The sequence below is a fragment of the Trachypithecus francoisi genome, unplaced genomic scaffold (genome assembly GCF_009764315.1).
Source record: "Trachypithecus francoisi isolate TF-2019V2 unplaced genomic scaffold, Tfra_2.0 Lachesis_group9, whole genome shotgun sequence".
NCBI classification, from domain to species: Eukaryota; Metazoa; Chordata; class Mammalia; order Primates; family Cercopithecidae; genus Trachypithecus; species Trachypithecus francoisi.
In genome coordinates, this window is record NW_022681474.1 from 72,091,943 (window position 1) to 72,104,388 (window position 12,446).

Consider the following 12,446-nt stretch of genomic DNA (forward strand, 5'->3'; position numbering starts at 1 on the left):
GAGGCAAGGGGTCATATATTTTTCATTTATTTACATATCTATTCTTCACTGGCCAACTTTTATGTTGTTTTTTGTCTGTGTATTTCCCTGGGTTTGATGAGAATCAATGCCGCAATGAACATCCCCATACTTTGGCCTTCTAACACAAGTGTGAGGGTTCTAAGTAAATATCTAAAAGTGTTGTTGCTAACTTTATAGTACACAGTAAGTGCATTTGCCACTACACTGGATTTTGCCAAGTTGCTTTCCAAATATTTTGCTAGATTTCTTCCTAGGTACCTTTTCTTTTCATTGGTATGGAAATTTTAAAAATTGTCATTTCAATTGTCACTGGTAGATAAAAATGTTACAGACTTTGATTTTTTAGAACTCTTATATATAACAAATTTGCTGAGCTCTTTCACTCATTGTAATAATTTACCTATAAATTCTGGGATTTTCCAGATGAACAGTCTCATTGTTTATGAAAAATATCAATTGTGTTTCTTCCCTTCCAAACCTTATGCATTTAATTTCCTATTATGGTCATATAATACGGCAAAAAAAATCTACAGCACTATGTTAAATAAAAGCAAAACTGTGATAGTAAATGCCTTTGTGTTTTAAAAGCATGCTAAATGCTTTTAAATTTTTTGAATGTTTTAAAAGCATGCTAAAAAGAAAAAAAGCCAAACAAATCTTTGCTGATAGAAATCAGAATAGTGATTGCCTTCTGGATTAGAGTGGGCCAACTGACCAGAAAGTGTCATGAGAAAGTGTTCTGCCAAAATGCAATTGTACAATGGTTTCTTCTTGGTCATGGTTACATTTGTCAAAATTCACTGAACTGTACCCTGAAGAGCTATACATTTTACTGCCCATTTTCTTCTTGATTTCTAAGGGCTATTTATATATTAGAGATACGAGGCTTTTGGGATATAAGTTGCAGAAGTTTATTCCCACAGTAAAATTAGTATTTTAAATTTGCTTATTTTTTGCATATAGAAATTTTATTTTTATGCCGATAAATTTTCAATCTTTATACTTATAGCTCAGTCTTTTGTAGTTATAGTTCAATCTTTTAGAGTTTTATAGTTTCTGAATTTTGAATCATAGGATGGCTTTTGCCATGCCAAGATTATAAAACAATTATCCTGTGTTCTCCTCAAGTCTTTCATTATAATTTTATTTTGTACATTTAAATCTTTAATTCATTTGTAATTCATCTGTGTATTGTTTGAGGTTTGGATCCAAATGTTTTTTGCTACATGACTTCACATATTATTTCATGAATAAAATTTCTAATATTTCACCATCTTTATATTTTCAGAATCAACTTCTTTGTTCTGTAATATTTCAATAACTTTCAAATTTTATTTTCATATTTTTGTGTATGTATGTACACACACACATATACACATGCACTGTATGTGTGCAAATAGATGTAAATAGGTATAGGCATAAACTTTTATAATTTGCTGAAATTTTTCTTAGGATTTCTGCATCTGGTTTATAAGTGCAATGGGTCTGTATTTTCTCTTTCACTATCCTTTTTGAATTTTGGTAATAAGGTCAAAATAAACTCATAAAAAGAATTTTGTAGATTTTTCTCTTTTTCAATTCTCTGAAACAGTTCTTAAAGCCATCTGGGATTGGTGTTTTTTGTGGGGACATATTTGACTACTGAAAAAGCTCTTAGTTATGACTTTTATGTTCCTTCTTGAGAAAATATTGCTGATTTCTATTTCTTTATGCAACAGTTTTTCATCTAACTTTTCCAATTTTTAAACTTAACATCATCCTCTAATAATTTTAAAAGTCTCTATTATATTCTTTTTACTTTCCTAGTACTGTCTATTGATGTCTTCTCTTTTTTTGCCCTCATTGATTTATTTAAAAACCTTAGGGTGCTCTGACTCAGTGTTTGTGCTGATTTCTTGAGTTTCAGGGTTGGAGTAGGGTATAAAAAAGAGAGAAATTGCACAGTAAGAACAAACTACAGGAAAGAGTCTTCTAATGCCATGGGCAGGTACTGCCTATTTTGATTGGTCGTCAAAAGCTCAGTTATTCCTTATTTTCCTCAACTGTAAAGTAGGAATATATTATAGTATCTGCATGACAGAATGTTATAAGGATCAAATAAATTAATACCAAACGAACATTTAAAATATTTTTTGTCACATATAGAGCTGTCATTGATATCATTAGTTGTTGTTATCATTATGTGTAAAGGAGAAATAAAGTAACAAACCCAGATTTGAGGAATTAGGACCAAGACACTAAAAATATGTTGGTTGCGTGTTTTTCCACACTTGGTCCCTAGGTCCCCCTCTACCTATCTGGCCGTCATGTTCCTCACACTGAATGCCCTCCCAGTCTCCATGGATAAATGTTGAATTACCATGGAGTGAAGAAGGATGGCTTGAACATGGCCACATCTAATATTTCACAGACTTTCTGGAAGTTGCATTCAAGCCTCACACAATCAGATTTAACACAAACGGCAGGGCTGGGTTAAAAGATACCATAAGAGTAGCCTTATCTTAATGCTTTCTAAATGATTAGTTTATTGAGCATTTAACTGGCTAAATATTTTTATAAGATGTATAAATTTATATGATGTATAAATCTTGAATGAAAAATATTAAAGCCATTGTCACGCCAATAGATAAAGTTTTGCTAAAAAGAGGAACAATGTCGTTTGCTTTAGTGTTCAGGTTAAAGTTTATGTGCAGATACTGGTTTATCTGTCATTGGGTCTATCCATATATGCATATTGACCAATTGGCCTTTCTAGAGCTGTGCTGTCCAACAGAGTAACCAGTAACCACGTGTGGCTATTGAAATTTAAATGAATAAAAATTAAGTAGAATTAAAGAGTCAGTTGTTTCATCACACCGGGCACATTGCAAGGGTTCAGTCACCACATTGGCTATTAGCTACAATACCGGACAACTCTAAATTATAGAACAGTTCCACCACCCCAGGAAATTCTAAGGAACACCTCTGTTCTAGAGGGAGTTTCAACAATAATTAAAGTAGTAGTAGTTCCACCACAAAAGTACTAGTAGTTCTTGTACAGGTGCCTCAGGGAACAGATCACCTAGTTGTTACTAAAGCAGGCTGAATGCCTGTGGCTATGGCTAGCATGATTAAAAATAATTTGTTCTTCTGAGCAGGTTAAACAAGTGCTTTGGAATGTTATTTATCCTGAGAATTACCATGGAGATTCCAAAATTCAGGAATTCTGAATTAGTGAAGCCCAAATTAATGTGATTTAGTATATTCCCTAGGTCAATCTTGAAGGCTGCACTTCCTTTTTTTTTTTTTTTTCTGAGATGAAGTTTTGCTTGTAGCCCAGGCTGGAGTGCAATGGTGTGATCTCGGCTCACTGCAACCTCCACCTCCCTGGTTCAAGTGATTCTCCTGCCTCAGCCTCCTGAGTAGCTGGGATTACATTGTTCCTGGCCAGAGGTCACCTCTGACCCCACTCCCACCTTCTGCCACTTACATACTTGTTGATATAAATATCACCTATTTTCTGGTCACTATCAGCCCTAAAACATTTGTCAACTTTGGCCACTTTCCTAGAATAGACATTGGACTTGTCATTGCTTTTGCTCTATGAGTGACATCTTTAGCAAAAGCACCTCTTCTCCAACAGTATCTGCCAGCCAGCGCCTGGCAAGAATGGATAACTTGCAATGTTTCCTGTTGCATAGGAATCGAGTATCAGATCTGCAAATGCTGAATGTGTCACAGGTGGAGGAACATTCTTCTGATGTACTCACAGCAAGTCACATGATACGGTGACATACACATGACTCAGAATGAGGGCCAGGGGACCATGGGGCTGGGGTTTCCTCTCGTGTTTGTCGGGTGCAGGATTAGCTAAGGAATGACAGCCAGCAAGAAGAGGGTGAGGCTCCTAACATGTTGCAGCAACTCCTGCTGACCCTGATGTGCACGGGCAGGGTCCTTTGGAGAGTCAGTAATCATGAGGAAAAGGATCCCATGGCTTTTACCAAAATATATGTTTCTTTTCTCCTCTGAGTTGTGGTGACATGCTTGCTAGCATCTTACTCTTTCCTGTCTATCAAAGCCGCCCTGACCATAAGCCAAGGCACTCGCCAAATCCTGTTCCCCACACCTCTCCTTCCTCTCTAGGACTCATTAAGAAGGGAGTACATAGGGTGTTGCTTTGTAAATACCTCATTTCAACTCATGATAAGCTGAGCAAAGCCAAGGGAAGCTGGAGGCAGAGGTCAACGGAACAAAAGATCAGAAATCTTTGTCCATCACCACCAGGTCTACGATTAAAAGATGCAGACCTCAGAATATGCAGCGCTTTCCCAGATATTCCTCTTCCTGAATATCTTTCCATCAATTGTCCCATTTAATTCATCACCATGTTTGCTCATTCCTCCTTCTAATGTACCTCTGAAATGTTCCACCCTCACCTTCCATCACCCCACTGAAATAACCACCACCTCATTGATGTTAGATTGCTCTTAAGCTCCCCTCACACAACAGCCAGATGGTGATATTGAAAAAGACAAATCTTTCTTGCTTAGGATAACGACAAAATTGATCAAATCAATCTGTTCTATTGGGACCTACCCGCCTGCCCCTGCTATGCGCTCTAACTTCACTCCTTTAACAAGGCCATCAAGCCCCACAGGCTTTTCTCAATTCCTCTAATAAGCCAAACTCGTTCCTGCTTCAGGGCCTTTGCACATGTGGTACCCTGTGCTTGACCTACCCTCTTGCCAATGCCCTCCCTCCCATACTCAGCCAGTCACTTTAGTCACCACCTCCTCTTGTGTGTCATTTTACTCCTCAAACTCCTCTCTCCTGGAACTCAATCACACTGAAGTTTTGAATTTATAGGAATGACTATTTGATGAACTCTCTTTCCCATAAGATTTATAAGCTCCTAGAGACAATTATTTTATCTTTTATTTACCATTGTATTCCCAGCTCCTAATACTACGCCTGGCAATTGGGGCATAAGTTAATCTTTGTTGACTGAATAAAAAACAATTAACTTGGCTGGGTACGGTGGCTCATGCCTGTAATCCCAGCACTTTGGGAGGCTGAGGTGGGCGGATCATGAGGTCAGGAATTCGAGACTAGCCTGACCAACATGGTGAAACCCCGTCTCTACTAAAAATTAAAAAATTAGCTGGGCGTGGTGGCATGCGCCTGTAATCCCAGCTACTCAGGAGGCTGAGGCAGGAGAATCGCTTGAACCTGGGAGGCAGAGGTTGCAGTGAGCTGAGATTGAGCCACTGTACTCAGCCTGGGTGACAGAGCAAGACTCTGTCTCAAAATAAATAAATAAATAAGTAAAATAACTTTTGTGATTATCCTACCAGCAGAGGAGGATGGTATACAAAGGAAGTACACAGATGAGAGCCCTGGCTTCAAATCCTGACTCTGCCATCTGTTGGGTGATCTTGGACCAGTTGCTTTACCTCTCTAAGCTTTAGTTTTCTCCTAAGTAAAATGGGTATAACCATATTTACATGAGCTTGTGAAGATAAGAGATATTTGCCAACTGGGCACCCACTAGGTCCTTAGTGAACTACAGACATTGCCATCATTATTGTTATCCAATTTAGACAGATGGGGTGGAAAGTCTTCTGGGGAGGCCACGGGCTCCTCAGGAAGAGTGACAGATTACTCACACCCAAAAGGAAACAGATAGTAACATTTTTTATTAAATATTACAGTGGATCAAAAAGTACAAAATATCTCTTGCCTGCTATGTGATTGGGAAACTATTGGCACGTAATACAGTATCAAAAGCAGTAATAAGTACAATTTGGAAAACATACAAATTTGAGTGTTTATAGTTGGCTCAGCATTCTTCTGGTAGTGTTTAAACTAATGCAAAGGTTACTCAATAACCTCTCCATTGGGAAACTATATAATATCACTGGGCCATGTTGCTATATACAAATAATCACCTTACAGAGCATAGAGGTTACATAGCTGGAATCACCAAAAGTATACAATATTTACAACACAGGAAAGTTTAAAAAAGTATAAACAGCCAAGAGATTATGCTGCTATTCTTCAGACATATTTCAACCATGAGGAGACAGGCAGAATATCAAATACACTAACAGCCAACACTGGACTTTAAGTGCTCAAGATAATCATTGCAATGGTGTGGGTCTCACCAGGGCAAACTCATTCCCATTTCTCTTTAAAATTGGGACAAGAGTAAAACTAGACCAGATGGGACTTGGCTGACCACCACCAAATGTGACTTTGTGGGACGATAAGTGAAGAGAAATAAATGGTTCTCTTTGAAGGCACACTACATAAAATATTTTTTTGTGGGACCACCTCGAAATTTCCATCAGACACACCAACACAGTGAAATACAGTACTTGAGAATTCATGCACCAGGTCAGAAAGTTGTAAAGTTAACATTGAGTTTTAACAAACCCTTTTGTATATGCCCTGATAAACAAGTGAACTTAAGAGCTTCTAGCTAGTAAATAAATAAGTCAGTCCTGTGGCAAATATTACAAGTTTGAATCACTTACTAGAAGAATACTTAATTCCGAAACTCGGTTGGGCTGTTTTTTTTTTTTATCATGTGGAGTTGCCAAACATTAAACCAGAAGTTGCATGGAAAAGTTTTTTAAAAATATTATTTAGAATCTCCAAATCTCCAGTAAATCACAGACTTAGTGCATTTTGAATTGCAACATTTCTTGGAAGCCACATTCAGTAAATAGATTTATGACTCCACTGCCAATTCGATTCCACAGTTTCCTTTACAGAACTACCAATAACAAAGGTTTGATTGCACAAAGAAAGGCTTGTGCAATTCCATTCAATAATAAGGCCCCTTGAACTCAAACAATGCAAACAAAGCCTTATTTAAGACATTTTAAAACGTCGTTCTCAGCCAATGAAGAATTCAATGGTCTTTTTGAAAGATTTCCAAGATCTCCGTTCAGAGTTTTAAAACAAATAACACACTGCTTCTGTTGGGAATGCATACCCCCATTTCTCTTTATTTGTCCTGATGTTTTGCTGAGGGCATGAGCTTCCTCAGACAGAAACAGTGAGTCTCCTCTCGGAAGAGATGAGAAAAACAAAAGCTGGACTATGTTAACATTGTTTGAAATGGTGTGATCGAATTCCAACATGATGAAACCAGACTGAAATCATTGCAGTGGAAAAAACAAATGCCCCATATTCCAAATAGGTGAGCTCCACTGGGGACAGATGCCCCCCCTCCTTTTTTTTTTTTGAGACGCGAACTCATAGAAACCACATATGATCTAGCCCATGTCTGCTGCAGAACCACCGAAGTTTCCTTTTTCTTCCATGTTCTCCGATTCTGTGACCATTCAATCTAGTGCAACTTTCTTATATGTGTCATGGCTAGCATCTTGCCAGCTGGAATTGAGATTTTTTCCCCCCTCTAGCTTGTGCAATAGCAGGATAATCTGCACTCACACATTTATAATCTAAATTCTACTAGTCTATCTATGGTTCTATTAAATATATATATATATATTATTCCACAGGAAGGTAAATAATTAATTGAAGCAAATGGAACTCTTAACACTGGATCTCTACATTCTTTTGTTTCCACCTTTGGATATTAAGTATGTTACATTGAATATTTGGCTTCATATCATGGAGACATTTCAATACAAATGCACAGCATGCATGGCTTTGTTTAAGAGCCGCAGTTTCATTGTTATCAGTTTTGATTATTTTGCAGTCAAGTTACCTATTTAGAAGTTGAAAATTGTCATCAATTTTCCCAGAATTAAGTATCTCAGAGGTAAAAGACTTAGTTAGCTATGGTTCTAAAGTCTACTGGTAGTGTTGCGGGAGGGGCACAGTGGGCTGGGGAGTTCATCCAAGCGGTCTTCAGCAGGGATGGGACTTGGGGAGAAAATCCACTCTCTGTATCCATTGACTTTTAATTAATACAGTTAGAAAATGTGTCCACCTTAATATTACATCTCGGTAGCAAATGGAATACAGTGGCAAGAATGACAACGGACATTCTCCACATCTTTTCACTGCCTGAGCAGCTTGACCATTTACTTCCAACAATAAAAGAAACCAGAAAGTGGACTGTGTTGCCAGGTGGTTAAAAACATGACCCAAACCACGTTACAAGTTTGTGTGTGTGCACACACAAAACTCACGCCCCATAAACCCTAAGAGGATTTTTCTTTTGAAAAGGCTAATCCAGTATGTCAGTTATCCTCAAAGATGTGGCCTGGGAGATTCTTCTTGGGAATGACAGGAAACCAACTGTATGAAAACAACGTGACTACTTATTACTCAAAAGACCGAGGCTAGAGAAGCTATCAGGACTGCAGCTGCTCCTCTTCTGGCCAGTTGAGCTCCATCCTCTTCCCAACCCCCTTTCCCAGATCATTTAAAGGAATCAGTGCCAACACCAATGTAAATCATTTTGGCTCCTGTTCTAATTTCTGAAATTCCTAAAATATCTGTGCAGCCCACAAATATGTCCTCTAGACTCTGTTGTTATTCGGCAGCTTGCTGCCAGTGAGGTTTTTGTTTTTATGATTCCTCTGGTATGTAGGACAGTTTCACAGCCTAGATAAGGTAAGTACAACGCTCAATATTTTCACAGAACCCAATACTTCAAAGCAAAGCATTTGGCTGGGTAAGCAGTGTATAAGCTCTTTCAACTATGCCATTTATGAGGAACAAAATCCTTAAGTTGCGGATCTACAAAGGAACGTTCTTTGCACTATTGTGTGCTTGACTGTTTCTTTTTCATTTGTTCCACTAGAATCAGTTGCTTCAATTTGTAAACAATAACTTTACCACCCAAAGCTGCTCAAAATAAGATGTGGAAAAATTACAAACACACATCAACAACTAGGACAGTCAGTCAGCCTCGAAAACAAAACAAAAACAAAAAGACCTGCAAACAAAAGCAATACCATTTAATAATAATAAAAAAAAGACGAGAAGGAACTGGGAGAAAATGGAACTACCTGTATATAAATTAGGTGAGCAAACAGTGATACGGGTAGTTTTAAGAAGCAAATATATACAGTCAATTTAACAGTGTTTACTTCTCTGGATTGTTTAATAGTGTCAAAATGAAAGATCTATTGAAGTTTCACTATACATTGCATTGATTGAACCTTGGAGAGTTTTATGAAAAAGAGGGGCATCCCTTGGCATCTATTTGCCAGTCTTCCTTGCCCGTTTTTTGAAATGCCTGCCTCTTATTTGCCCGGATTGTTTCCTGACCATCTGAACTCAGATGGGGTCCTCTAAGTTCTTCCTGGTTATTCACAAATCCCTTCACAAGGCCCACGTGCGAAGTGAATGATCTGGAGGTGCCTGGGCATCTGTGTTGGAAGGGAGTCAAGACTGACCAGCCAAGGCTAGAGCTGTCCCACAAAAATCAGGCATGTTCACCTCCCCTTTGGGCCCCTAAAGCTGGGACTGATCGTAGCCTCAGATTAGAAGAAATACTGCCTTCTAACTCTATCAGCCAGCACTCCTGGGTAAGGAGTGAAGCTCTGTTGGCCATGCCGCTTTGGACTGCTGGGCAGAGCTGAGCCTACAGTTTTGTACTGGGGTGCACGGATGACAGCTGGGAAGATGGAAAGGCAGCTTGAGGATTTATAGCAGCTAAAGGGTAAATGCTGTTATGCAAAAGGTCCCCATACGAACTTCCTACAGGTGTAGCCGCAGCCAAGTGTCTGTACAGCTGCTGAGAATTTGTCGGTGATGTAAAAATTCCTCTTTGCATCACAAGCGAGTGGAAAGCCAGGGGCTGCATGAGCGGAGAAAGCACAGTCTGGTTTTTCAAGTACTGCAGAGAATGAGAATACCCAGCCGGGAGCCTGGAGTTGAGGCCCGAGTTACACAGGCTCCCGGAATACAGACCTGGGAAGATAGGGGAGGAGAGGGGAAGCTTGTGGCCTTCTGAGGCGCCCCCGGAATGCCCACCATGCGCTGCCTTGCTGCCTTCACTCTCCTGCTCAGAGGCCTTCTCCTTCCCAGAGACCTCCTTGGATGGGTCTAAGGGGGACACTGCCCGGGCCTTTTTCCCTGCAATCACAAGGTCCAAATCCTCCAGGCTGCGCTTGATTGGCCGCGCTGCCCCAATGTTCTGTGGGCTCATTTTCCGGTGCAGGATTGGGTGGACCATGCCTTCCATCTTCCTGAAATTCTCCAGTCTCACATGGTGAGGTTTTCCTGATCTTGAAAGTGATTCAGGATATTTTTTAGGGCCCGACATGGTCATGGGTGATACCCGACAGGCTTTGGGGTGACAGTCTCGACTCTGGCTGCCTAAGACCTGGAACTGGGAGATGCCTTTGCTCTCCTGGGGCCCTGTGGTGGAGTGAGCCAGGCCCAGGACCTTGCCGGTAGGTTTGTGCGGGTTCTTGGGAAGGCTCAGATCTGTAGGCTGATCATCCGTAGGGGCTTCCGCTGCTGCCGACTTTTTGTCTTGCAGGTGCAGGGACGTGAGATAATTTACATGGAGCTTTTCTTGGTGTCTGTGGGAAGGAAAAGAACTGTTTTCCGATTCCCTGTACATGTCCCTGGAAGGGTATTTGGATGTCTGTTCATTATGAAGATGGTGCTCGGTGTGTCTGTAGAGGCTATGGAGATGAGGGGACGAGTAGAAGTCGGCCAGGAAGCTAGGCATGTGGGAATGGGGAAGGGCCCTTTTCTCTAAGAGTTTATCCTTGCCCTCCTGAATTTCTTGCTTCAGGACGTAGGAGTCAGCAAGGGGGTTAAGGTGATGCTTGGAGAAGTTGCAGCGGTGGGGATCTGATCGACTCAGTTTCTCATGCTTAAAGATGTCATTGATGGTCTTTCTCTCTTCCGAGGGCTTGCTTCTGAAACTCTGGACGTGCTGAATCACCGATGGCCGGCTAACCGCCATATGGTCAGTGCTTTGGCCATGGTGGGCTTGGGACAAACTGGAACACAAGTCATCCCTAGCAATCAGTTTCTTTTTGCTGATCAAAGGAGGTGGGGAGCCATAAGGGTAGCTACTGGAGAGGCTGGCCCCACTCACTTGGGACAAAAGCTTTTTCTTGGCCAGCGGGGACATGATGCCTGGGTTGCCCCTAGAGTAGAGCAGGGGTGTGTAATTAAGTCCATGGTTCTCGTTCATGGGCCCAGTCAGGTCTTTGTCTTTGAACATGTCAAATGACTGGACCACAAGGACCTTTGGGGTCTGCTTGAGCGCATTATGGATGTCGTCACTGCCCAGCTGATCCACCTTCACGGTGCAGTTGGCGATGTAATCCGCCATGGCGGGCAGTTTGTCATCCTCCGTCTCATTCTGGTTTGCCAGTGGTGGCTGTGTGGTGGGGAAGCTGGGGAAGGATGCTTCTTGTGGTTCATTTTCAGGGCTCTCTGTAAAACAACACAGTTTGGATTCCTGTTTTGAGTCCACCAGGGCACTAGGAGAGGTGAGTGGCTGTTTGTTGGCCCCAGGGACCAAGGCTGAATCTTTTTCCGGGGCCAGAGGAGCACTTGGGAGTGGAGGTGTGGGCCCCTTCTCTCCCGCCTCCTCTGCCACCTTCTCACTGTTGGAACCTTGGTCTGTTTCACTGTCCTTCTCTGGGTCTACTCTGGATGCCAGGGGCCTCGCTGAAAATTCCTGATACCCTTCTATTTTTTTCTTCATGTCTGCTGCTGGGAGAGGCTCAGGGATGCTTTTCTGGCTTAAAGTCTCTTGTTCTTTTTCTTGCTCTGATGAAACCTGGTAACATATTTCAAAAGACAGTCAGAAGAAAACCAAACACACTGACACGTTTTGCTATGAAATGAAATATTCCACACAGCAGTTTTACTTGAAAACAGGCTTGTCAATCAGCTCATGAAGTTTCTGTAAAGCTTTATTACTCCCCAATCATGGCTCTAAACAAAGAAATCTAAATTACAGAAACATTAGGGGAAATATGCATATTCGCTTCAGTCCCTTATGAGACACCTATCAAAATAGCAGTGTTATGTACTGATGGTATACAATCATATCACTCCTTGATTCTAATATATAGTTTAATTCTAAGGTTGTCTTCTTGTCAAATCAGTCAATTATCCAAATGGGTTTTAAATTACATGTTGTGTTTTATGATACTCCTGAGAAAGATTTTTTTAAAGCATTTCTCTTTCAAAAATTCAACCAACCCCATGTTAACAACAAACAATGAACCTATTGCAACTCCTTGCTTTTCTTTAAGAGGGCAAACCCCTTCCCAATGTATTCAATATGGTGTACTGAAGATTAGCAATGCATACGTGTTAATAATTTCTACTCAGGCCAGATGACATGCAGATAATGCTAAAATACTGACAAAGTATGAAGATTTCTTGGCAGCCTGTCTACCTGAGGGACAGAGGAGACTAAGTCCTTCTAGGTTGCAGCAAACTACATTTCTATTACAGCCCAAAATGAAGTTGTCAAA

General features: G+C 40.6%; 1 protein-coding gene across 6 annotated transcripts in view; it reads right to left on the reverse strand.

Annotated features, from left to right (window-relative positions):
• Nucleotides 1–5,680: 5,680 nt before the first annotated feature.
• Nucleotides 5,681–12,446, reverse strand: part of ARID5B (AT-rich interaction domain 5B) — a 195,813-nt gene continuing 189,047 nt past the window's right edge. For all 6 annotated transcript variants that reach the window (XM_033209158.1, XM_033209157.1, XM_033209159.1 and 3 more), the window contains one exon: nucleotides 5,681–11,740. In XM_033209158.1, the coding sequence (XP_033065049.1) occupies nucleotides 9,575–11,740 (2,166 nt within the window). In that variant the 3' untranslated portion in view covers nucleotides 5,681–9,574. The remainder of the gene's footprint in view (nucleotides 11,741–12,446) is intronic.